Source organism: Onychomys torridus, chromosome 4 (assembly GCF_903995425.1).
Source record: "Onychomys torridus chromosome 4, mOncTor1.1, whole genome shotgun sequence".
Taxonomy (NCBI): domain Eukaryota; kingdom Metazoa; phylum Chordata; class Mammalia; order Rodentia; family Cricetidae; genus Onychomys; species Onychomys torridus.
The window spans coordinates 135,701,639-135,728,947 of record NC_050446.1 but is presented as its reverse complement, the minus strand read 5'-3'; the positions used below and the strand labels follow the sequence as shown (position 1 = coordinate 135,728,947).

The following is a 27,309-nucleotide window of genomic DNA, read 5'->3' as shown; positions in this document are numbered from 1 at the left end:
AGATTGGAAATTCAAGGTCATCCTCTGTTGCATAGCAAGGTCAAGGCCAGCCAGGTGGCCAGAGATACATGAAAACCTGTCTTTGAGAGAGAGAGAGAGAGAGAGAGAGAGAGTCTTGAGAAGTGTTTCTATTTCTTCAGAGTGTTCTTTTACAGGATAGTCACTTGAAGCATGGCATATGCTTACCCAACACTTCTCTTTCAACTTGGTTCATAGTACTTACAGTTAACTAACTTAATTCTAAACATTCTGTTTCATTTTGCTACAGGGTATTAAATCCCACGGGGGCATTACTGTTTCTGCTGCATACTGTTACGCTTCATTACATATATTTGTGATCTACTTCGTTTTTCATGTGGAAAATATTTAGAAACTGGAGTATTGTTTTGTCACTTGACAATTCACGTTACATTTTTTAAAACTTAGTTACATGTCATTCATAGAAGAAAACGTGTCCCTGCTGTGTGTGGTGGCATATGCTTTTAATCTCAGCACACGGAAGCCAGACAGACATCTCTTAAGTTCCAGGCCAGTCAGGGTTACATAGGGAGAGCTTGTCTCAAAAGAAAATAAAGCATGTGTCTCTTCCAACAACGCTGCTGGCTGGCGCCTGCCTGCCTATGGGGTTTTGTGGGATTTTTCATTCGAGCAGACAGGAGGACAGCTGCCCCCATTCCCAGCACTCAAGGTCCCCAGCACGGGTTCCCAGTGCCCGCAGGGAAGCCTCGGACCGCTCCGACTGTTCCCTAGTCTAGTCCTTTAGGCTCCTGTGTAGGAGCACCAGCCTGGACGCATCTCCATCGGTCCTCAGTGTGCAGAACGCTTCTTTACCAGATCTTTAAAAAAAAAGTCCCTACAAAGCAGTAGAGGCTGGCATTCAGGGTAAGTCAACTGCCGAAGTTAGGCAGCACACGGCAGCGCCCGAATCTTACAAGCGAGTCTCTACCCGAGGAGTGCTCCATAAAGGCTTCCCAAAAGACCTGGGCAAGGGCAAGTTCCTGCCACTGTTTTCTGTTCAGGGTCACTCTATGTAGCCTAGTCTGGCTTCGAACTCCTGGAAATCTTCCGGTCTCAGCTTCCTTCCCGGCGTGCACCACCACGCTCTATCTAAGGGAAGAACAAATCTTCAGAAACCAACTTTCTGGCGCTCGGGTTCCTCACTAGAGCGAAGGCCAAGAACACAGACCTTGCCACCCAGCCAGCCCGCTGCCCGCCGCCGCAGAACGTTCACCTGGGAAGCTCCTCGCCCGCGCCTACCAGGTCTTGGCAACTACGACATCCGGTCGCACGATTGCTTCCGGGTCGAGCTCAGGTCGCAGCTGCGCAATGCACCAGCGCGCAAGCACGGAACGCGCGGCGCCGCCCCCAAGCCCGCCGTCCTGCCAGCGCGCACAGGTGGCTCGGATCCCGTCACCCGGGAAGCTGAGGCAGAAGGATCACCGTGAATTCCAGCCCTGCCTGGGATACACAATGAGCCTGTCTCAAAAAACCAGGAAAAAGGCCAGGTGTGGGGGAGCACGTCTTTAATTCTAGTCTTGGGTAACAGAAGCAGGGCAATCTCTGTGAGTTCGAGGCCAGCTTGGTCCACACGATGAGTTCCAGGAAAGCTAGTCAGTGCTAAACGGTGAGTATTGTCTAAAAACCAAAACCAAAACTAACCAACCAAACAAAAAGGGGCTAAAATGAGATGGAGTGTTTTAATACTGTACTGTGTTCACAAATAGCAAGGCGGATTTAACCTGTTCAATAAACAGAAATCAAGTAATGGCTAAAAAAAAAAATGTTTTAATGAAAATGGAAAGCCTTCCTCTTTTTACAATTTTGAATGGACGCTCGTTACTGAAGTACAGGAAAGGAAGACCCTTCCTTCCTGATCAAGGCCCTCTTTTGTCCAGTGCCTCTGCAGACATCTCCAGTCTCCCACTGCGCTATGCTAAGTTTGGAGAGGCGATGTTCATCCAATCACAGCCCCAGACTCAGGGGCTTCTGCCAAGCAGCAGGTAATTGTCAGCACATCTGAAAACCTCAATCATCACTGGCCAGGTTCACCAAGTGTTGGATGTTGGGAAACAGGTAGAAGAATGAGCAGCGATTTCCAAATCTCCCTTTTCATCTTTTCTGGCCTTCCATAGGAGGAGTCATAAAGAAACAAAGCACAGTCAACCACACCTGCAGAAAGGGGTTCATTTCAGCCTAGGGCTTTCCAAACATTCATGTTACAGAAGCTTTAATACAGTCAATGAAAAAGAACTGCTGGCATCACTTTTCCCCACAAAAATTACAAAAAAATGAACAAAACATTAAATAAACATTATTATTAATCATTAAATATATTAACACCAAAATCATGTATAAATTAGGAAACAAATGTACAAACTATTTCACAAAGTGCTTTTAAAAATATATACACAACATTCAAGAAATTCTTAATGTAAGACATTTCAGATTGAAGTTTTGGGGTGATACATTTTTTAAGTGTCCTTTTCTTTCAAAAAGTATTAATATAGCACTTATACGCACACACACTAATACAGCGCTTAACATACACATACACACTAATACAGCACTTAGCGCGCGCACACACACGCACACACATACATACATACACACACACACACACACACACACACACACACACACACACGCAAACACACATAAAAGGCATATTCCCAAATTGGCAAGGAATAAAAACCATTTTCACAGTTATTTAAAATGTTTCAACATTTTCAATGGGAAATTTTAGGCCCCAATTGAGCTTGTACACTAGTTTTATAAAAATTTCCAGAAAAGAAAGGAACAAAAGAGATGACCCCCCTAAAATGAAGTTGCTAATTCTTGTCACTTAGTGATCAGAAACTCATTTCTGTAAAGGTAATACCGTCACATGGTCAGCCCTTGCCAGTGTTAAGGGTTTCCTAAACCCTATGCCTACAAGACATACATGCCTGCATTTGTTGGTATCAGTTCTATAGGAGAGGGGAGAACAGGACTGTAGCCAACACAGACAAGTCCTTCAGTCTAGCCCTGTAAGTGAAATAGTCCTTGCTCTGTTTTTTCCAGCAAGACTGTCAAGATTAATTCAAGTAAAACCCACAAAAGTGCCTTATACATCCTCACCCACTGAACTACAGGTGAGTTTCATATTGGTAAGTTTCATATTTTAGAAACTATCAACAGTAGAGCCAGGTGTGGTGCATGTCTGCAGTCTCAGGACTTGGGAAGTGGAGGCAGGGGGATCATGAACTTAAGGTCAGCCTTAGCTATACAGTGAGTTTGAGGCCAGTCTGGGCTACTCAAGACCTCGTCTAAAAGCACAAAACAAAAGCTGGTTAGGCCTGATGCACCAGGCCCTGGATCCTTGGGGTTTTTGTTTTTGTTTTTTTTTGTATCTTCTTGGTTATTCTTAGAATTACACCAGCACTTATCCTGAAGGCCTCCCCCCCCCCCCACGCCGCTTTCATAGTAACATGATTATTATTGTCCAAATAAAGGCTGAGAAATGCCAGTGCTACATTATATGTGGTATTTTCATCATCTGACTGTACCTTTCCAAAAAAGCTGTCTCTCATGTTTTATATAGAATTAAAATGAGATTGAACATTCTAGGGATGTAATGAAAAAAAAAAAAAAAGAAAAAAAATATCACTAAATTCCACTATATAAAACTTGTACTTTTCATTTAAAATAACATAATAAAGTTATTTTGATTTGTTAAAAATACGGTGTGGATTTCAGATTTCCCTAAATGCAAAGGAACGCTTGCTTGACAATCTGAACTTGTAAAACTTAGCATTTGGTACTTCCAATTCTCTTTAAGTTTAGGACTGGGCATACTCAAATCCTTGACATGACATTACATAAACAAGGGCCAAAGCCACACTGCTCACAACGCAGCTGGCAGACAGTGAGCCTTGCTCTGCGCAACACTGCCTTCCCTAGGTTAGGTTACTCTCACACCGCCCTTATGGACACATTTCCACAGAATATAGTCACTGTCCCTTCTTCATTGTCTAATATAAAGACACATTTTTGGGATCACAGGGAGTGGAGAGACAGGCAGTGGGTGAGTTCTGGAGAGGACAGCCCATGGTCTCTTCACATGAAGCACATTTTCTTTGTTATAATGATACAAGAAACTAGCCCAAGACACAGAAGGTGTCCCCAGGCCTCATCTAGGCACAGGAAGATGGCCATCCAGGGTGGTACATGTGTGTCAAGCTATGGGCAGCCAGTTAAAGAAACATTTACAGTCCACTCTGCAACAGTGGTGAGAGAGGGCACACTGGGTCTGTTCACAGTGACACAGACCATGGTGTCTTTTAGATATTGTCTCATCACTGGCCACAGAACATGTGATGGCAGGATGACCCCCAAAGCTAGCTAAGAACGTTGAGGAGGGGGTGAGGGACACAAACAGGACAACCTCTCCATCATATCGATATACAATACTTTACACAGCACCAAATACGTCACGCCATCACAGCCAGTAGTGCACGCCTGGCATCATACCCAGCATGAAATGAGCCTGCTTCACATGCAGACATGGCATTGGGCGCAGGGTGACCAACATGTCATGACTCAGCAGAACTGCCACTGGCTTGTCCAGAACATACTACCATGAAGGGTCCAAAGACAACGCTTGTCCCTTATTGCTGGTAATTTCCATACTGGCCCTGAAAGAGAAGAAGACATAGATTACACCCCCCAGTCCTGGGTGGCAGGGTCTACACTCAAATGACAGGAAGCTTCTTCCCATAGCCAGAACCCTGGATCATGGGTGGAAAGTGACCACAGAAGCAAGTAGCTAACAGTCTGTCAAAATCCAGAGTGAGAGGCAGCACCTCTCTGATCCAGAATGTCCTATTTCAGCCCGACAGTCACTCCTCCTTACTCCCCCGCTCTGACAATCATTGATTTGACCTGACTTATTTTTATCAGCTCTACTCGCAGGCAGTGCCTGTGAAGACAGCAGTGTGCTCTCAGCGATGCACTGGGCTCTCTGGGAGGTAGGACCTAGCCATGTGCCTAAGCAGACATCACACCAACCCTCCAGGAAGGAAGTCCTGTGCCCTGAGCTCCTTCCGGTGACTGACAGGGCAGCAAGGCTGGTGCCAGCACCAGCCTTCACTTTTAGGAAATGGTCAGAGTGACCTGGTTAACAGAATCAGTCAATGCAAATCTGAAGAAGAGAGAATTGGAGCTTGAATCAGCATGACTGCAGGGTCAGAAGCTAACCAAATCCCGCACCCAGAGGAAGACTCTGCTGGAAGACTGTTGTCCTGAAGGACACAGGCACTCAACCCCACCCCAGCTTCCTTTCTGCTAAGAACGGCTCCTGGGAGCCTGCAGTGAAGAGTCAATGCAGAGCCAGTCTGATGGGTCTCCAGGGCCTGAACCCAGGCAGATGAAGCAGAGGGCACATGAGGCCCTGAGTACAATTGCATAGAGTAAGTCTACTCAGTGTTAGTTAATTGGTTACCCTCAGCCCAGCTAGTTCTTCCCGCAGGGAATTATAGTGGTGTCTGGAGCTATTTCTAATCCTCAAAACTGGGGAATAGAGTTGGGGAGAGACTGGCATCTATGGGTAGTGGCCAGGGACACTAGAAAACCTCAGTCAGTTGGGAGCTACCATGTGTACACAAGAAAAGCTTGCTGTGTACTTGCGTGGGTCCATCAGCCAACTGACTGGGTTGGGACCTTGAAACCCACAGCTGAAATTCTCACAGGCTGTATATTAAAGGTCTGAAGTGAGGACACTTTTCCCTGAGATGTCCCTACTGTGACCTCTCTGGAGGCAAGTGTAGTCATGACCATTCAGCCCACAACTGAGTCAGCCCGCCCCTTGTTGGTCCACAAACTCTTGAGATGTTTCTTTTTTGGCCTCTGGGAAAGAGGTATCTGTGTCGTCAAGACCATCCTAGCAACTGTAGCCCCAGTGGCTGCACACTGCTGCTGTCCTGGAAGCTAATTGGTCCCTCCTATTATTCCTCAGGAACGTAAGAGAGATCCTTGCCATGCCTCACATGACACTTGGCAGACAGTACTTTCAGAAACATCCAGAAAGCTTGCCTGCTCATAGCCATAAGGCCGCTGCTGCTGGGCAGAAGGTCCCGTCTGCGAGGCTCTGTAGCTTCCATACTGTTGACCTTGGCCTTGCTGGTAGCTCGAGTACTGTGAGGGGGCTCCCTGGGCAGGGCCTGTGAAGACAGCAGAGGCTGTCAGGCCAGCCACGACCAGCTTTCCAAGCTTGTGAACATCCAGACGCCAGGTACCTATCCTTTGGTGGGTAAAGCCTGTACTACAAGAGTGTTACAACTCAGCTTGCCATCTCTGACAGTCCTGTGAGGACTTGGGACTATGGCCATACATACAGGACACTGAGGGACTGTCCCAGGAAACTGAGGGTCTGTCCCAGCACACTGGGGCTGCCACCTTGCAGAACTGGGTAAAGGGCTACTCCAGAACCAGCTGGAGTCAGTTATGGTGGACAGAGTAAAGCACAACCTTAAACTCAGGCAGAAAAGAAATGTCACACTTCCTATGAAAACTAAGTTGAAGGCTCAGGAAAGGATTGATAAAGCACAACATCTTTGTGTGTGTGTGTGTGTGTGTGTGTGTGTGTGTGTGTGTGTGTGTGTGTGTGGTACTGGGGACTGAACACATATCATCACAGATGGCAGGACTCTACCATGGAACACTAGGCAGGCTTTCAATGCTACAAGGCTGTAGCCTGTAAGCTACTGCCCAATGCTGTTTTTCTTTCTTCCTGCATGCATGTCTACACACCACATGCATCAAGCAGAGGCCAGAAGAGAGGAGTCAGATCTCCCCTGGCACCGGAGTTTCAGTCAGTTGGAAGCTACCATATGGGTGCTGAGAACCAAATACAGATCCTTTGCAAGAAAATTAAGTGTTCTTAACAGCCGAGCCATCTCTCCAGCCCCACTGCTGGCTTCTGAATTGTAACCACTGTACTGGTGTAGCTGATGATCTTAGACACAGGAAGGCAGGGTACTGGGTACATGGGAACCCTGTGCACAATCCCCCAACCTCTCCAGAAACTAACATCTGTGCCAAAATATGCTTACTAAACCTCTGCCTGAACGACAACACTACAATGCATGCAGCAGGCAGCAGGCTCCAGAGGGTCCTCTGTGAGAAGACACGCTGTCCTTCTTACCGTAGCCTTGCTGCTGCCCCGGGTAGCTCTGCTGGTTGGGGTACTGCTGCTGGGAGTAGGTCTGCTGCTGCGCTGAGCCCTGCTGGTACCCAGTCTGCTGCTGACTGTACTGGGAGTTTCCTGAAGGAAGAGGGGCACAGTCTCACTTCTGGGCTCTGCACAAGGCTCCTGTCTCCAGAGGTGGTATGTCTCCACAATGTGGAAATATCATATTACATTTTTTTGTCTTTTTGTAAGATACAAATGAAAAGCCAGATAATACAATGGGTGATATAGCTGCTAAGATAAAGGCTAACAACAGTACCGTGCACTGGACTATCAGGTTCTACTCCACATGGTTGATCCTAATTGTCAATGTGACTGGATTCAGAACCACCCAGGAGACACACCTGAGCGCGTCTATGAAGGGGTTTCTTGAAAACTTTAAGTGAATGTGGTGGCACCATGTCAGGGACTAGGGCCCCAGACTGAATAGAGAGGACAAAGTGAGCTGAGCACCAGCGTTCATCCCTCTTGGCTTCCTGACTGCAGAAACCATGTGACCAGCTGCCTCAGGCTCCCTCCACCGTGGACTGTCCTTCAAACTATGAGCCAAAGCCAGCCATTCCTTAAGCCGCCTGGTTGGATGTTTTATCCCAGCAACAAGAGACGTAGGACACAGCCCCAAAGGATCCCTTCAGTGGAGGCTAGGGATGGGTCTGTGTGAAGTGAGGGAAACGTGAGCCGATGCACAGAGGCCACAGGACAATGCAGGTGGAGAGGCCTGCAGCAGACCCGCCCTGAGCTGGCAGAAAGTGGGTCTGAGCTCTCAGGCCTCCGGAGCTAGGAGGCGGTGAAGGCCTGATGCTTCAAGCTGCCCTGCTGCTATTCCATCTTTGCGGCCTTGGAGGTCGGACATCAACAAGCAGGCACGGTAGAGGACTGAGGGCATTGCCACACCTACTGTGTGTTTGGTTCTGAAGGAATAAAACAGGAAAATGAATGCAGACGGTGAAAACCAAGTGCTGTGGGATAATGCTCTTGTACACTGTAAAGACTGTCACTCGAATTGGTATAAAAATGCTGACTGGCCAGTAGCCAGGCAGGAAGCATAGGTGAGGCAACCAAACTAAGAATGCTGGGAAGGGGAAGGGCAGGAGTCAGGAGTCACCAGCCAGACACAGAGGAAGCAAGATGAGAATGTCGAACTGAGAAAAGGTACCAAGCCACATGGCTAAACATAGATAAGAATTATGGGTTAACAAGTGTAAGAGCTAGTCAGTAATAAGTCTGAGCTAATGGCCCAGCAGTTATAATTCACATAAGCATCTGTGTGGTAATTTGGGAAGTGGCTGCTGGGTATTTGGAAGTTGTTGGTGGAATAGATACTTCTGCTTACAATCAAGTCTGAAGTTGTGACCAGGCAGGTAGAAGTCTTAAAACTGTGGGCTCAATCAGTACAGACTGTATGTCAGTATATTATACACAGACACCTCTCTGTGTTTCTTTCTTACAGTTACTCTAAGATATTAAAAGTCAATTATTAAGAAGTATTTCAGGATCGATGACTCAGATGTTTAAGAGTGCATGGCTACTCTTCCAGAAGACCCAAGTTTGGTTCCCAGAATACCATTAGGTGTTTCACAACCACCTGTGACTCCAACTCCAGGAGCTACAGCACCCTCTTGTAGTCTCTAAGAATACCACCTGAGAGGGGGAATGAGTATGTACATACAACACATAAATAAAGGACAGAAATAAATCCTTTTTTTAATAATTAATTTGAATATATGTTTGCTAAGTCCTGTGATTCTGACTCTCAACCTGCTTAGGACCTGTGTATCTCCTCTTCCCATTCTGTGGTATCCCATGGGTGACGCCTGTCTGCCAGGATGGGCATATTTACACCACATAGATGGACACACAGCTGTCTGTGGTGGTATTGTGTTCCCCAAAATATTGTGCACCCTAATAAACTCATCTGGGGTCAGAGAACAGAACAGCTACTAGATATAGAGGCCAGAAAATGGTGGCACTCACACCTTTAATCCTAGCATTCCAGAGGCAGAGATCCGTCTGGATCTCTGTGAGTTCAAAGTCACACTGGAACAGCTAGGCGTGGTAACAAGAGCCTTTAATCACAGGAAGTGATGTCACGAAGCAAAAAGATATTTAAGGCGTGAGGATGAGGAACTAGAGGCTAGTTAAGCTTTTAGGCTTTTGAGCAACAGTTCAGCTGAGATTCATTCTGGATGAGAACTCAGAAGCATCCAGTCTGAGGAAACAGGATCAGCTGAGGAATTGGCAAGGTGAGGAAGCTGTGGCTTGTTCTGCTTCTCTGATCTTCCAGTGTTCCCCCAATACCCAGCTCCAGGTTTGTTTTTATTAATAAGACTCTTTAAGATTCGTGCTACAGCTGTCCCTCTCCCCCATTCCTACAGCACCACCAAGGGTCTCTCCATGCTGAGGACACAAGCCCCTTATAGAAGCACACCCACTGGCCCACAGGCCACTCGGCTGGAGGGATGGCAGCGTTTGTCTCCCAGCAGCAACACCTCCAGTACGGTCAGACAAACCCTGTCCTGTTTCCTAAACATACAAGCGAAGAGAAGTCCCAGTGCAGAGCCTGGCAAACACAACCTCACAAACCTACACCAGCTATCTATTGCCATCAGTGACTTGGGTGACTGTCTGGGGGCCAGCACCGCTGGCTCTAGGATTGTAGTATCAACTGCTGTGCCTGTGCCGTGTTACACACGGGGGCACAGCATGCATCCCCACCAATCTCCTTACCCCCCTCATAGTAGTGCTGTGTGGAATCCTCAAATGAGCGGTCGTAGCTCTGCTCTGTGTATGACGATTGCTGGTAGGCGTAGTCGCCGTGGCCTGCAAGAAACAGGGGACTTCCTGTCAACAGAGTTGTCTCCTTGCCTAGGTCCTGGGGGACAACTGGGCTCTGCAGCAGTGAGTTCAGGCCAGGGGATGAGGCAGAACTGGCTGAGCCCACCTCTCTAAGCCTCTCTGTTCTGTCTGTCTGCTTGCCCCCCTCCCCCTTCTCAAATGCAGACATCACCGTCACCGTGAGGCTGCTCCAAATTGTAGAGAGAATCAAGCCTTCTTGACAGCACTGGCTGCTCTCTCCCATATCTGTCCAACTTCTGGGGCTTCCTGGGTAGTGGTGCTGTGACCATGAAAAGGCCTCTGGAACATGCTACCATCTCACACCAGGCGTCACAGCTTGCTACAAGACTTGTCTCAGCCACCTAGCCTGCTCTTATTCCCCAATCCGACATGCACCTATCTCATGCTATGGCTTACACCAGGGCTCTGGCTAGGAGTTCTCCCAGAGAATTCCACTGTTCTCTCTCAAAATATTTATTTAAGATAGATATTTATTGAGACAGGGTCTCCTGTTGTAGCCCAGGCTGGCTTCAAATTCTTAATCTTCCTGCTTCAGCCACCTGAGAGCTGGGAATATAGGCATGGGCTGCCACGCCGAGCATTTAAGATCACTCTAAGTGCCACTTTCACAGATCTACTTAAAGGTGACAGTCTGCACCAGTGAGGGCAGGAGGCTGGACATTAGGACCCACCATGATAAACACACCTGTCAGTAATGGGTGGCTCTACCCAGTTCAGACTCCTGCTACCTTCTGGGAAAGGGAAGCAGAAAAAAAACCAAAGAGGTGGATGGTGTCCTAAGGCAGAAGATATTCTTGTCAGAGACCAGCTTCAGTCACACCCCAATGTGCTCAAGCTGAGGGGACTTGGGATGCTTTGCTGGCAGGACACAAGGGTGTTAGGTCTGAAGAGCAGATCAACACGGAGTTGCCGGCAGCATGTCTTACCGTCTGGGTAGTACTGTTGACTCATAGGCTCTGCAGCACCCTGGCTGTGGCTGTACTGTTCACTGTAGTACTCCTCCTGGCCTAGGTACTGCTGGGAGGAGCCTGTGGGGATGTGAGCAGACACTCAGGACCAGCAGGCAGTGGTGGGAGGAACACACCCAGGACCATTCAAACACCAATCCTCCCTCTCCTCTTAACCCAGCTACCCAAATACTCTGGAATCGGAGCCACAACCACCTGTCCTCCAGCCCCCAACCTCTGCTCCCTGGGCTAGCAGATACTCACTCGGTTCACATTGCACCTGTAGGCCAAGCATCCTTGCTCATGTCATGGAACAAACATTATGGCGCTTTTGGGGAGACAGACCATGGGCTCTTCACCATGGGCTGAAGTAGGCCTCAGCCTTACCTTGCTGGGAGGGTCGGTAGGGTGCCATGGGCCGCTGTCCCATCATGCTGCTCCCTTGGCCACCCTGGCCCATCATGGCAATGGGCGCCTGGCCCTGGTAATGCTGGCTCCCGCCCTGTGCTGAGTTGTAGTGGGACGTGGCTGCCTGCTGGTGCATCATGGAGACTGTGTGATGAGACAGAGACCCCAAAATAAGCCTGAGAAAGTGGGGGGGGGCTCTTTCTCCAGCAAGCCTCACGCCCTCCTAATGATACTCCATCATCATTTCCCATGTTCACATGAGACGAAGCTTTTGGATTCCAAGTTATACCTCTACAATGTGAGCTGCATCTATGCCCTGGCATGAGGGCAAGAGGCCAGACCTCAGCTGTTAGTACTCACGTTTGGCTAACACAGGAAAGAGGCAACGGGCAAGACAATGTGGGTTCTCAGGGCCCACAGCTCCCGACTAGAATCCTGTCCTTCCTTGTTCCTAGAACTTGTCTTGAAGGAGTCAGTGTCCTTTCCTCACTTCTTAAGCAGTGGCCCTACAGCTACTGTAGACTGCACCTGCCTGTCTGCTGGCCTGTCCTCACACTGCTCGGAACTCAGGGAAAGCACTACCCAACAGAAGTGAAACAGGACCCATTTGTTTTAGAGTCTGTAGAAAGCCAGGCCTGGTGGAGGACCAGGCTGTCACCCTGGCTACTCAGGAGATGGAGGAAAGAAGATTCCAAGTTCAAAGCCAGCCAAGGCAATTTAGTGAGGGAAGCCAGGCCTGGTGGAGGACCAGGCTGTCACCCTGGCTACTCAGGAGATGGAGGAAAGAAGATTCCAAGTTCAAAGCCAGCCAAGGCAATTTAGTGAGGGATGTAGCTCACTAGCATAGCACTTGCCTTATATGCATGAGGCCCCGTGTTCAGTCCCCAGCACTGGGGGAAAAAAGGGAGAAAGAAAAAAAAGAAAAGCTTCTAGTATCACGTTGAAAAAAGCAAAGCAAGCAGGGCGGCAGTGGTACACGCCTTTAATCCCGGCACTCTGTGAGTTCGAGACCAGCCTGGTCTACAGAGCGAGTTCTAGGACAGCCAGGACTACCCAGAAAAACCCTCTCTTGAAAAACCAAAACAGTGAAGCGATCTTCAATAAACACTCTAACAACATGTTTGCAAAAATAATGTGTCTGCAGTGTTATGATCATAGAAAACACTAGGAGAAGCCAGGCGATAGTGGTACACGCCTTTAATCCCAGCACTTTGGAGGCAGAGGAGGCAGATGGATCTCTGTGAGTTTGAAGCCAGCCTAATCTACAAAGTGAGTTCCAGGACAGCCAGAGCTACAGAGAGAGACACTGTCTTGAAAAACAAAAACAAAAACAAAACAAAACAAAAACAAAAAAACAAAAAAGGAAAAGAAGAGACTAGGAGACACTCCATCTTGTTTTGTAACATTCCTCTGAAGCCTCTGTCTCTGATGCTCAGAGAACATCTAGATTGGGACCTGCCATGTCCCAGGTACTTCATGATCAGCACCCACCATCACAGACAGCCTAGATCTGGGGCTGCTGCTCTGCTGAAAGGCCTGGACCTCCAGCTTAGCATTTGTGACCCTTCATCTTTTCTACTTCTGGATTTTACCAGGGATCCCCTGTGTGGGAAACTGCTATACCTCATCTGAGACCACTGTTCTTCCAAGTCCAACGGTACCCTTTCCTTGGAATTCCTGAGTCCTCTGAGAAACCACTCAGGGCTGAGTCACTGTGTAACCACATACCTGGGCTGGTAGAAACACCTAGGAAAGAGTCACAGCACCCACCAGGAGGGCTGCCCCTTAGGGGCCACACAGACAAGCTGCCTCATTCTGCTAGGGTTTAGGAGCTGGCCAGGGTTGTGGGGCCAGGTGGAGGGGCAGTACCTGGATTAGACTGCATGTTGATGTTGGTCCGAGATACGTAGTTGCTGATGGCTCCTTGGCCTTGCATGGGAACACTCTGTGAGGTGGGTCCCGAGTGGCTATAGCCAGGCCCAGTACCATGACCACTGCCTGACATGCTCATGGAGGTTGTGGGCAGTGTGCTCTGGGCCGTCTGCTGCATGGACACGTGGTTTGGACCTGCCAGGAGGGGTAGGAAAGGGAGCCTCAGGCACTGAAGGCCAGGTAGCCACCTCAAGGTAAAGACACCCAAGTTCCCTTTTTGAGGAAGAAGTTAATCCCTGGTCAGTCACACTAATGAAGTAAGTGATTAATGAATAGACACACACCATGTGTCATGGTTACTGAGAGCCCCCATAATTATTATTAATAATATAATTATTAATTCTATACTGTAGCAAAAGCAGCAGCAGCAGCAGCAGCAGCAGCAGCAGCAGCAGCAGCAGCATCACCAGCAGCACCACCACCACCACCATCACCACCACCACCACCACCCACACCTTCATTCTAGGGAATCCACGCAGAAGCACATGTCTGTACATTAAGTGGACAGAGTCAAGCAGAACTGGGCACTTGAAGTCAGCTTGATGCCCTCTGCATATTTATTCAACCACTACATACACTTAGGCTTAGCAGAGTCCCTGTGGCCAGGACAGTGGGACAGAGGTGGGCACAGGCCAGGCTCTGCTGGGTGTGGGCTGTCACTGTAGCCAGCCACCTATGGCTACCTTGATGACACTGCTGCAGCAAACCTGCTCACCGTTACCGATCTGGCCCTGCATGAGGGAGGCAGGGGGCAGGCCTGTGCTGATGGCATCGCTGAGGCTGCCCTGGGGATGCAGGCCCTGGCTGGAACCACTCTGACTCAGTGCTCCCGGGCCCAGGTTCATGTTCTGTGTTGGTGGCTGTAGACAACAGGAAGGTTGGGATAGGACCATTAACTCAGAGAACAGGCACCAAGAGCCACCCCAGGGACATAAGAATTGCACTGCTACCTGCCAGCAGGGGTACTAGGCTAAGACAGAGACCAAACAAGACATTCAGAACATAAATCAGTTGGTCAAGTGTCTCTGTCCACATCTCATCAACAACCCAGGCACTGCACAAGCTGGCTTCCTGCACTTTTATTTCCTGTGTCCCCTCCCCTCTCATCCTCCATTCCCTCAGTTAAACATAAGGTGTAGAAAGGAGGTGGCTCCTTCCCTAGACCAAACAGTGGTTCCAAAGGTTTGCGCACACATGCTATCTGTACCTAGCCAAGAAAGGGAGGCCCCCCAACCAGGCCTGGTGCTGCAGCCCTATAATCTCAGCCAAGAGGTGGAGGCAGGAGGATGGCCAAGTTCAAGGTTTGCCTACAGAGTGAGTCCAAGTTCAGTCTGGGCAAAATAGTTAGATCCTAAAACTAAAACTTATTTTTAAGAAGTAAAAGACAACTGAGGATATGGCTTCATATGCACAAAGCTCCAGGTTCAACCCCCAGTACTGAAAATGAGAAAATGAGCTGGTGTCTGCAGAAGCACCCGATCGACATCATAGCCAACCAAGGTATAATGCCACTTATAATGCCCCCACTTTCCCAGGGAACAATGGTATCAGGGGTGAGCCATTCCTGATAACAGGTCTTGCACCTAGTCAGCCGTGGTCATCCTGGGGTGGCTCCTTCTTTTGGTCATTTACCTCACTTGGCCACAGGCACACGATCCAACTTCACAGTAAAAGTTTAATTATGGGAAAATGAATTTACAGAGATCAAACAGACAGTAAAATACTTATGCTAACATCTGGAACATGGCTACACTGGAGATTTTTTCAACTTTCTTTTTGGTGTTTCGAGACAGGGTTTCTCTGTGTAACAGCCCTGGCTGTTCAGAAACTCACTCTGTAGACCAGGCTGGCCTCGAACTCACAAAGATCCGCCTGGCTCTGCCTCCCCAGTGCTGGGATTAAAGGCGTGTGCCGCCACTGCCCGGCTCTTTCTTTTATTTTTAAGCCAGGGTTCATACTCTGTAGCTTTAGCTAGCTTGGCACTCAATATAGGCCCAGTCCAGCTTTAAGCTGACAGCAGTCCTACTACCTCAACCTTCCAAGTGCTGGGATTAAAGGCGTGCACCAAGAAAGATTTTTTTTTTAAAGTCCTGGTAATGCACTCACATGCACTGGAACCACTCACACCATTTGGAGGGGCTTACAATGTATGAAGCCCGGCATTCAAGCCTCAGCACCACAAAAACAGAAAGCAAAAAGAAGTGTTATAATAAAGGTGAAAAGCCCCCTCCTGTCCATCATGACACTGATAACATTCCTAGGGCTGGTTCTGGGGTTGCTTCCCCACACTAAGCAGTCAAAGACCCAATTCTACCTGTCTAGTCATGTGATGGGGGTGTTTTCAGAACCCCTAATTTCTGATGCCTAACAGTACTGGGCTGCTATTGGTCGCCTGCCTACCTGAGATGACACACTCAGCCTGAGATGACACACCCAGAACCGGCCGCGGCACCTACCGCAGGAAGCAACGACTGCATGTTCTGGTTGGAGTCTGCTATCGTGGCCAGGTAGACCAGGTTCCGGTGCAGGATCTGCTGGTACCTGTGCGAGAAGCATGAAGGTGAAGCAGGACAAGCTGCCACGCCCAAGGTGGAAGCAAAGTCTACCCAAGTGAGCCTTGACCTCCGGCCAGGCTCCAGCAGGACACTGGCCCAAGGACACTCAGGCCAGGCTGGAAATAGGCAGCTGCAGCTCTCCACCGTCCAGGAAGGGGTAGGCAGGGAACAGGTCCAGCCAAGTCCCAAGCAGGCTCCTGTTCCATGACTGAGCCTTGGGAAGACCCTGAGATATGAGCCAAGAGGGAGGTGGTACTAGGTCAATAGAAAAGGAGGAGAGGCCTAAAGAAGACAGAGGAAGACAAGGAACAGAGCCCTGCTCCAAAGTCAGACATCAAGCTAACTCCACAGCAGTCGATAGCCTGAAGAGCCCTATAAGGAAACAGGAAGGGATCAGGGGACTGAGGACCCTGACCCACACCTCACCAAGCAAGGTGCACCAGGTGGGGACCCAGGCCATGCACACTTGATACCCAGGAGACTCAAGACCCCTCATGGAGGTGAGACAGAGGTCTGAGGTACTTTGCCCACACAGAGTCACAAGCTGTCTCCTGGTTGGGTCTACTACTGGCCCCATGGGTGGAGGCTGTGGAAACTCCTTCCCTCTTTACCCCAAACCCTAATAGTGAGGGTTCCCACCACACTTGTATCATCAGGATTACATGTGAGCTCCCTCTGCTCCGTCCGTCCGTCTGTACCCAAGGAAACCTTCCCAGAGCACTGAGAAGGCAGTGTTAAAGAGACCAAGCGAGGGCTGGGTCTTGGGCTAGCATGGTTACTTACTGAGTGCACTCGGCCGTCTTGCCCTTGCTCTGGTAGTCCAGGATGCACTGGATCAGATGGTGGTTCTCATCCAGCATCTGAAAGGGAGGGAAGCAGGGCACACGCCAGTCACACAGCAGCTGGTTCACACCTAGGATGCCAAGATCCTTGGGGAGTATGTTGGGGACACTCACTCCAGGTCCCAGACCCCCTACCTAGAGAGTGCCACAGACCCTCACATCACCACTGCACAAGAGGCAGCTTATATCTTGGTAGGCTATGTTCAGCCTGGGTCAGTGAGGGAAGCCAAGGGGACATCGTGGCCAGTAGGAGGCGCTACAGATTCACAGAGTAGGCAAGACACCAAGGCAACCTACAAGGGAACCATGGGCTACAACCGATCTACAACCTTATCCCTCTGGATCTCCTCCAGCCCTGAGCACAACAGAAGAAATGGCACAGAAAGCCCAGGCCACAGTCTGCAGAGGTCAGCAATGTTTCCAGACTGTCTTACACGTGACATAGGGTCTACATTTGAAAACAATCTCATTGAGTGATGGGTGAATGAATGGCCAGGCGTGAACATGTTGGAGATGGACCATGGGCTCCCAGGACTGTTGCACAGGCTAGAAGCTCGGTTTCAGAGAGTGGGAAGTTGGTCCTCAAACCACCAGCTATAGAAAGATACAGAACTGGTCAGACACTGTACAGGTGGCAAGATTGGAAGGCACTGGGCTGAGCTCCCAAGGTGTCTTGGAGGTGCTGATATGTCTGTAGGAGATTCTAATACTCTTCCCAAACCCAGTAATGCGAGGGCCTGACCTCCACAGACCCCAGGGCTGGTGCATATGCTCTAGCATGTGCTGGCTTCAGTGACTGGTAGCACTGAGTGGGACTTCAGGGACACTGGGCATGCCTGGGAGTGAAGGGGACACGCCAAGCTTATGGGCAGGTATGGTATACAAGAGCCTTCTACAATTTGACAGAGAAAGGCCGAGGGAGAGGTGGGAAGGGGACAGAGGAAGAAGTATGCCAAGCCAGTGGGCAGAGGACAACCTGCAGGTAGTGTTGAGTCATTCTCGACCTGAAGTGACCAGTCTTCCCCAGGGAGGAAGCCTGTGCCACGCAGGGCCTCTGATCAATTGCTCACAACAGGCAGGCCCTTACCTTCACCGAAACACACGCTTGGCCTGTTCCTTTAGGCTGCCTGCTGCCCCTCCCTCTACTTTGCAGCATGGGTCCCTGAACTGCTTCCTGCCTGAGTCTAGATCCTACACCACCCCTCAGCCTGCACAACTTCAGGGTGGTCTCTGCTGTCCTCGAGGTGACAACCTATCCTGAACTCAGTGCCCACCATACCCACCAGGGGGCACTGCCGCACAGAAGCTGCTGGTAAGAGTGATCTAACATTCAGGGAAGGACTTTCTCCAGGTTACATGAAGAACAAACCTCTGATGCACCCTCCCACCCCCCTCCACACACACAAGGCTCCTAGCATCCTCTTCTTCGACTCCCCAATCTCAAGGAATGGCTCGCTCCAAAGACACAAAATAAGCCCCCACACAGCATGCCTAGGATGTGATGTCAGCATCAGCCATAAGAAGACAGAGAGGTCAGTGACAGCACCACTACACTACAGTCTAGCCACAAGGTGGGACAGTGCCACATTCCACGATGCCTAGCATTTATACACATGAGGAAATACTGAACTGTTACCATGTTTTAAGATTTTGTTCTTAATTATGTGTTTATATGTTTGCTTGTGTGCTGGTGTGTACAGACACGTGTTCAGGTATCCACAGAAGCCAGAAAAGGAGTGTTAGATCTCCTAGAGGAGTTACAAGTGGTTGTGAGCTGCCCAATGAGGGTGCTAGGAACTGAAGTTAGAGCCACGCAAGAGCAGTGCACGCTCTTAAATGCTGAGCCAAATCTCTGGCCCATGCCTTCTCAAAACAGCAAACAAAGTGTTGTTTTGTGGGGTGCTGGCTTGCTTAGTTTAAAACCATTTACAGGAGCTGGGCAGTAGTGGTGCATGCCTTTAATTGCAAGCACTTAGGAAGCAGAAGCAGGTGGATCTCTGTGAGTCCAAGGCCAGCCTGGTCTACAAAGCGAGTTCCTGGACAGCCAGGGCTGTTACACAGAGAAACCCTGTTTTGGAGGAAGTTGGGCATGGTGGCACACATCTTTAATCCCAGCACTTAAGGAGGCACCTGAGGCAGACAGATATCTGCGAATTTGAAGCCAGCGTGGTCAACAGAGTGAGTTTTAGGACAGCCAGGGCTGTTACACAGAGAAACCCTATCTTGAAAAACCAAAACCAAAACCAAACATTCACAGGAAAGACAGGATGTGGTCGCAGATACAGGCTGAGACCCTCACAGATCTGCCTGCAGGGGACAAGGATGGTATACAATTCCAAGGAAAGTGAGAACAGAACATGAACTGGCAGTTGTGGACTTTAGAGAGATAAGTAAAAATAGGAAAGAACTGAACTGCGGTCACCAAGGCACTGGATCTCAACCAGCTATATGTAGAGCCATCCTGGGAAAGTCCCAAGAGGCTCAAGGTAGGACTGTTCCTTGACTGCATCCTGTCAGGGATGGGAGAAAGGAACTCCGGGAGTGTCTATGGGAAGGAGGAAGGCAGAGAATACCCCACAGTGAGGACTACAGAACCTCCGACCCTGTGCCCAGTCTCAACAGGGCAAACCCATGATGGCCAGCATCAGCCTATGGAGTGTGGTATTGTGTTCCCCCCAAAATATTGTGTGTTCCCCGAAATAAACTTATCTGGGGTCAGAGAACAGACAGCCACTAGATACAGAGCCACAAATGGTGGCTAGAAAATGGGAAGAGTAAGCCACAGCAGAAGTTGGGCGGTGGTGATGCACGCCTTTAATCCCAGCACTTGGGAGGCAGAGCCAGGTGGATCTCTGAGTTCAAGGCCACTTTAGAAACAGCTAGGCATGGTGACATACTCCTTTAATCCCAGAAATCCAGCCTTTAATCCCAGGGAGTGACAGCAGAAAGTAGAAATATATATAAGGCGTGAGGACCAGGAACTAAGTTAGTTAAGCATTTGGCTGGTTTAGCATTCAGGCTTTGGAGCAGCACAGTTCAGCTAAGAGCCATTGGGATGAGGATTCAGAAGCTTGCAGTCTGAGGGAACAGACCAGCTGAGGAACTGGCGAGGTGGGGAAACTGTGGCTTATTCTGCTTCTCTGATCTTCCAGCATTCACCTCAATAACTGGCCTCAGGTTTGATTTTATTAATAAGACCTGTTAAGATTCCTGCTACAATGGAGGAAGCCTGTTGTCTGAGGGGCAAACACTAATACCAAAGGCCGAGACTCAGGGGTAGACCATCTATCTGCGTAACCTGTAGAACTTCAGTCTGGTCCAGTCCAATCTCCTATACTGCTTCGAAATGGCCAATACTTGGAGCAACCAAGATTATAAAGAAAAAAAAAAAACACCTATATTCAAATCACAACTACAGAAACAAGTTACTATACAGATGAAAGATAAAAGACTATTTAAAATTAACACAAGAGTGGTATAGTTGGGTCTTGAGGAAGATTGAGTCCCAATTTTCTGATAAACCACCACACTGATTTCCACAGTGGCTGTACAAGTTTGCATTCCCACCAACAGTGGAGGAGTGTTCCCCGTGCTCTACATCCTCTCCAACATAAGCTGTCTGCAGTGCTTTTGATCTTAGCCATTCTGACAGGTGTAAGATGGTATCTCAGATTTGCATCTCCCTGATGACTAAGGATGCTGAGCAATTCCTTAAATGTCTTTCAGCCTGTTGTAGTGGCACACACCTTAATCCCAGCACTTGGGAGGCAGAGGCTGGCAAAACTCTGTGAGTTAGAGACTAGCCTGGTCTACAGAGTTCCAGGACAGCCAGGAATACACAGAGAAACCCTGTCTTGAAAAACAAAAAACAGGGCTAGAGAGATGGCTCAGTGGTTAACAGCACTGGCTGCTCTTCCAGAGGTCTTGAGTTCAATTCCTAGTAGCCAAAGGGCAACTCAAAATCTTCTATGATGGTATCTGATGCCCTTTTCTGGCATGCAGGCATAAATGCAGACAAATAAATAAATAAATAAATAAATATATTATACATGATAAATAAATCGTATATATAAATAAATAAATCTTTTTAAAAAAGCAGGGTGGTGGTATCTCACACTCATGAGGCAGAGACAGACAGATATTGCTCAAAAAACCAAAACATAACACAAACAAACAATATTAACACAGGGGCTGGGAAGATGATTCAACAGGTAAAGGTACATGCCACCAAACTCACGACATGAGTTCAATCCCTCGGACCCACACTGTGGAAGAAGAGAACTGTTATGATTGTTTGTGTTCTGACAAATAAAGCTTGCCTGGAGATCAGAGGGTGGAGCTAGCCACTAGTTAACCATAGAGGTCTGCACAGACAGGAGACAGGAAGTGATATGGCTGGGCAGAGAGAGAAAGTGACAAGGCAGGGCACAGACAGGATCCTGGCCTTTTTGGTCTGAGGATTTGGAGAGGTAAGAGGTGACTGTGGCTGCTCCTTTGCTTCTCTGACCTTTCAGCTTTTACCCTGATATTTGACTCTGGGTTTTTATTATCAAGACTAATTAGGATCACACTACAGAGAACTGACTCCCACAAATTGTTCTCAGAACTCCCTTCCTCTGCCATGGCACCCATGCACAGGTATACTAAATGTAGTAGAAACCACAGGGAGCCCCCCTCCCATACCCCAAAAATAGGCTCTTGGAAAATATTAGTGAAAACAAAACAAAAGCTGGGCATGGTAGTGTGCGCCTGTAATACCACCATTTGGGAGGCAGGAAGGGTGTCAAAAGTTGAAGGCTAGGGCTGGAGAGATGGCTCAGAGGTTAAGAGCACTGGCTGTTCTTCCAGAGGTCCTGAGTTCAATTCCCAGCAACCACATGGTGGCTCACAGCCATCTGTAATGAGATCTGGTGCCCTCTTCTGACTTGCAGGGATAAATATGCGTAATAAATAAATAAATCTTTAAAAAAATGTTGAAGGCTAACCTGGTCTACATAGTGGGTTCTAGGCCACACAGTGAGACCTGATCAAAAATCAAACTAAAACAATTGGGCTGGAGAGATGGCACGGAGGTTACGAAGGTATATTCATCTTGCAGAGGACCTAAGTTCAATTCCTAGCACCCACTCAGGGAGCTCACAAGTGTCTTGAACAGGCTATGGAGACAATATGACCAGCTGCCTCCAGCTCCTGCCACCATGGCTGAACCCTTAAACTGTAAGCAGAAATGGCCTCTTTTACTTCTTAAGTTGCTTCCTATCAGGCAAGGAGAAAAATAACCGAGACACTGCCCACTATAGAGGTCCGTGAACCTAACGACACTCCCAGGAGAGGGCTGCAGACCTACTGCTAGAAGCCAACGAGACACCTTGGAACGTCACCCCACTGCAGAAGACATGAATTAGCTGTGTGAGCTTCAAAGCAGTCCCCAAAGCACATGCAGGCAAGACACGTGGGAGGTACAGCCTTGTAGTCTCACAACCACGTTTACCACGTATATCCAGTTTGCACAGACTACACACACAGCAAAATACTTGACCACAGATACAATATATTGCCACATTCCTAAGACAACACACATGACAGTTCTGGTCCTGTACATCTTTGGATCCTTAGAAAATTGAGTTAGCACAGCTCAGCACAACCAAATCATCCTGCACCCATAAGAATTTTCATGCTGAAAAAGATACAGATGGCATTAAAACCCAGCATGTTTGGATGAATCTGAACTTCATGCCAGAAAACGCCCATTACAAGATTCTGGACTGGCCAGTTTTGTAGCAGGCTTTTTTTGGGCCACTAACCAGCTCCCAAATAAAGACATGGAGACTTTTTATTAAGTATGAATGCTCAGCCTTAGCTTAGGCTCGTTTCTTGCTAGCTCTTATAGATTATTTTAGCCTGTTTCTTTTCATCTATGTTTTGCCTCAGGACTTTTTACCTTTATTTCATTCTGTATGTCTTACTCTGCATCCAGCAGCTCCCTTGATGGCCTTGGGCATCTCCCTTATTCTCTTCTCCCTTCTCTCAAGCCCAGATTCCTCCTCCTCCTTCTTCTCTCTGCCCACCAGCCTGGCCCATCCCTCTACTGCCTAGCTATTGGCTGCCCAGCCTTTTTTACTAGACCAATCAGGTGCCTTAGGCAGGCAAGGTAAAACAGCAACACATCTTTACATAATTAAGCAAATGCAGCATAAACAAATAATACAACACATTTTTACATAGTTAAAGCAATATTCTTCTAAAACAGTTTTCTACCATTTTCCACAGAGTTCTTGTCACTGAAACAACCTGGCCCCTTCTCTAATGCTCAAGTGCCTTTAACTCAGCACCATCTTCACTCTAAAAGCAGGAGACTGAGGCCTAGAGAGCACACAGGAACTAGAACAGATGAAAGAGACTTTGAGCCTAAGAAGCCCAAGTAGCCCTGCCTTGCTCTCCTGCAGCATCAGCATAGAGGACCGATCCTACATACACATGCTTAAAAACAGCATGATTTGAATAGTAGCACAACTGGGTCCTGTCCACAGTCTGTTCTACACAGCATCCCATAGTCCCTCTCCCTCACCATCCATACTTCCAGGCCTTCAATTCCTCTTTTACATGCCACACACTAAGCTCTAAGGCCTCAAGACAGCAGTTCCATGACTTATCTGCTGGTGGTCATACCTAGCTGACCTAGTGTTTACTGTACCTGCTGGACACAACACATTCCTCACCTGTAGTTTGGGGACTTCCTGAAGTGGCCCTTGGGCCCCAAGCACAGAGACAGGTGCCATGCAAGCCCACTGGCTCAGAAATCTAGGAACATGCTAGGGCAGAGTGCCATGTACCAAACAGCAGAAGTGTTCTCTCCAAAGGTTCACAAAGGGGAGGGGTGTAAGCAGGTAGGGGACACGGAATCCTGTTCCAAGTGCCTCTCCCCTTTAGCCTTGGGAACAGATAAAGGCAAGCAGCCTTTGGCCACAGATCCCTTCTCTGGGATGTCTGGCTTCACTGAGCAGCAGGTTCCCAAAGAACCCTTTTCCTGCTTCTCTCCATCCTAGGAACACAGGGCTTAGGTTGAGAACCATGCAGGGTGGTTCCTTGCCTGACAGAAGGCAAAGAAACCAAAGGACTGTCCTCACACCAAGGTGGACTCCAGACAGTAACGAAGGGATATCATTCCTTCCCCATCCTGGGAATGGGAAGAGAGGCTCTGTGCTCTCCTTCGGGAGGACTCTTGGTCAAGAACAGCTACCCAAGAGTCATTATTCTGCCATTCAAATAGCAAACTAACTTCCACAAGCCATTCAACACTGTGGGGACAGCTCTAACTTTCCAAGTGGCCAAATTACCTTGTGACTGGATTGGCTGTACAAGCCTAGAGACCAGAATTCAACCCCTGGAACCCACGGACAAGAAGAAGGAACTGATTTCACAAAGTTGTCCTTCTGACTGCTACATGTACACTGTGGAATGTACACCTGTGCATGTGGAAAAAAAAAAACCAAAACAATAATAATAGCCAATACAATCATCAACAGATACTATTGTGTAATTGTTGTGTGAAACAGCAGGGGCGTCCAGTTGTCCTCACCAAAGCAGCTCGGAGTACATCTCTCTCAGGTGCTAGTGCTCTGTCACAAGGTCACCTGCTCCAGGTCAGGGCAGCTCTGCGGGCTTCCACTCCACTCCGGGTCTTCACTCCCTGCTCCATGCAGGCCACCTCTAGGACTACTCACGACTTGCTCAAATTTCCTGACCTCACAGAACACCTAAACTTGGAAAGTGGGCCATCTACAAATTAATGTTACTATTACCCTTTTAAGAGGGAGAGAAAGAGACAAGGAGATCCAGGAAAAGGAAAACAGAGACCTCTCTGCAGACGAGGACACCAGAGGTTGTGGCAGCCATCAGAAGCTGAGGAGGTATGAGGCAGCTTCCCTCAGGACTGCAGGAAGGAAGGAAGGCAGGCAGCCATTCCTTCACACCCTAACAAGGTGAATGAATATAGACTGCTATCTAGGAAAATTTTGGGACACTCATACATCCGCTTAGGCAGAGCACAGATTCAACAGTACATAGGGTGTACTAGCTGCACCCAGGTCCCATGCAAAACTAGGGACCAGCAATGAATACCTCAGTCCCATGATAACTCACATGCCACAAACAATACCTCAAAGTCCTATAGTGGCCTTGGGGCTGTGGAGAGAAGATCAGGAGGACATTTGTGTGGGACTTGGAAGGTTGACTTGGGAACAAGCTGTTACTTCCTTTGCCTTCACTATCTGCCCTTCCTCTCGGGAATCCCTGGCTTTCCCCAGTGATCCTAACACGGGCAGGTTAGCACACACTGCCTGTGCACGGAGTACATGCACTAGAGGTGGAGTTTAGGGCTTTGTGAACGCTAAACGAGTTCTATCACTAAGTTATATCCCTAGGTCTTGGCTTTGATACAGGGTCTTGCTATATAGCTTGGGCTACCCTTGAACTTGCCATGTAGCTCCTCAGGCTGTCCTTAAACCTGCCATCTTCTACTCTGCTTCAGAATGTGATTACAGTGGTTCATCATCAAGCTAGGTCAAAGTACACATGGGAAGTATATGACACATTCCCCTCAAGCCTTCCTAGGCTCCCCAGTAAAGGATATAGAGGCAGTAAATAGGTCACTGGCCTTACCAAGTCAAGTCCCTTGACAGCATGAATTGAAGACCCACTTCCAAAGATGCACAGGCTGTTTCTGCCCTGGACCAAAGTCAGCAAATTTCCCCTCTCTGTGATCTGATGTTTGGGGTGGTCCCTACTTTAGCTTGGAGAAACTGAGGAGTTTTGATGAGCAGGTGTGGCTACAAAATTCTGGATAAATGCTGAAGCCAAAGGTTGATCTGAAAACAGTGACTTTCAAGCTCCAACAGCCACAGTGCCAGGATACTGCTGAGTCTAGCCATGTGTGGTGCTTCCCTCCCAGCAACCAAGGCTCCCACCCTGCCGCCACAGCCACAGCAGCCCCTGGAGCCATCGCGGGAAGGTCACTACTAGCTCTACCACTTCGCCTCTGTAGCTTCAGTTTCCTTCATTAAATCACTTCGAAAAAAGCTGAGTATGATAAGATCTATAAAGCCTTGAACAGTGCCTGGAACACCATGGCATCCCACAGCTTTCATAAAGTCGATAAAAAACCCACACTTGAAAACCTGTATTTCTGCTCTGTTCCAATAATCTTCCCTGCTCAAAGCTGGCTAGGGCTTGCCAATTGCGACAACCATTATATTCCTAAGGAGCAGGACATGGGAAACAAGTGACAAGCTGAGGAAATCCCCACAAACCTCTCTGGTCACGAGGGACTAAGAGGCCAATGCCCTTGGGGGACCTAACTGGCTCAAGGGAATTCAGACACTCTTCTGTAGAAGAAACCCGAATTGAGAAAAGCCAGAGCATAGGAGACGTTCAGAACTGAAGGACAACCAGTAAAAAGCTGAAGTGTCCACGTCAAAACTTAAAGCTTCTGTGAGAGATGTCCCCAAACCCATGCAAATGCTTTCTCTGGAAAACAGTAGCCCGAAATAAAGGATGGGAATGTAGGACGAACCTCCCTCCGTTGTCTTAAGTCTGGGTGCAGATGGCGAGGCTCGCCGATGCCCAGTGACCCGAGCAGGGGCGGGGCTGCGCTAGCCTGAGGTCCACCGCGTGCAGCGAGCTCGGGACACCGCTGCGGGCCGTGGGGATGGCACGCACACTTTGAATGCGTTCCTTTGTGCCAGGCACCGCAGTACCTCACGAGAGCAGCCAGCTCGCCGCAGCGGCGCGCCTCCAGGCTGTCCGCGCCCCCTCTCCACTCGCCAAGCTGCGCGCAAAGGCGCGCGACCGTCGCCACCAAGGCTGTCAGCGGAGCGCGACGAGCCCCCGCCCCGGCTGGAGGGGCCGCGGGGCCCCGGCGTCCCGCACTGTTGCGTTTGCTGCCAGGGGCGCTCTCTGAGGACACCGCGGGACGCGTTCCGGGGTCGCCACCCCCTGCGGCCGCCCGGCCCCCGCTGCAAGCGCCTCCCGCAAAGTTGGCGCAGGCTCTCCTGGGGGCGCGCGGGGCCGCCATCAGGGCTCCGGCAGCTAGGCTATGCCCCGGCTTTGTTCGCGCCCCGCGCCCACCTTCACTCCGCACCCCCGCGGCCCTGCCCACCTTCTGGATGGTCTGCTGTGTGACCTCCCCTTTGCCTCTCGGCCGCGCCGACGCGAAGGCCACGGACATGGTGGCGGCGCGGACTCAGCCCGTGATCATTGGGGTTTATTCTCCGGCTGCGCCCCGCGGCCCGAGGTGCCCATTCTCCGCAGCGCGGGGGCGGGGGCGCGGGGGGTGTGCCGTGCCGTGGGCTCGCCCGCCCGCTTGCCACCAATGCGCGCCCGAGCCTCCCGCGTCCCCGCGCCTTAAACCACTGTCTTCCTGGGCTGGGCCCCGCGCGGAGGCCCCCGGTGCCCGGCCTGCGCTCTGCGTCCTGCCCGCCGCCGCCGTGCCGCCCCCTGTGCTGGGCGTCGGTGGTACCGCCCGCCCAGCCCCGCCCCGCCGCGCC

The 27,309-nt window shown here is 49.4% G+C and overlaps 1 protein-coding gene across 3 annotated transcripts; it reads right to left on the bottom strand.

Annotated features, from left to right (window-relative positions):
- Positions 1-3,275: 3,275 nt before the first annotated feature.
- On the bottom strand, positions 3,276-27,271 carry Ss18l1 (SS18L1 subunit of BAF chromatin remodeling complex). Of its 3 annotated transcripts, XM_036184195.1 has the most exons (12): positions 24,345-26,880; positions 24,103-24,231; positions 16,707-16,783; positions 15,825-15,909; positions 14,084-14,228; positions 13,306-13,503; positions 11,416-11,580; positions 11,008-11,109; positions 9,953-10,045; positions 7,181-7,300; positions 6,070-6,197; positions 3,276-4,673 (listed from the first exon to the last, which is right to left on the bottom strand). In XM_036184195.1, exons 3-12 carry the CDS (start codon positions 16,781-16,783, stop codon positions 4,647-4,649), a joined length of 1,140 nt encoding a protein of 379 aa, XP_036040088.1. In that variant the 5' UTR covers positions 24,103-24,231; positions 24,345-26,880; the 3' UTR covers positions 3,276-4,646. The 3 variants fall into 3 exon arrangements, with proteins under 3 accessions (XP_036040088.1, XP_036040087.1, XP_036040089.1); XM_036184194.1 differs by lacking the exons at positions 24,103-24,231; positions 24,345-26,880 and adding an exon at positions 26,922-27,271; XM_036184196.1 differs by lacking the exons at positions 15,825-15,909; positions 16,707-16,783; positions 24,103-24,231; positions 24,345-26,880 and adding an exon at positions 15,769-15,822.
- Between the last annotated feature and the right edge of the window lie 38 nt (positions 27,272-27,309).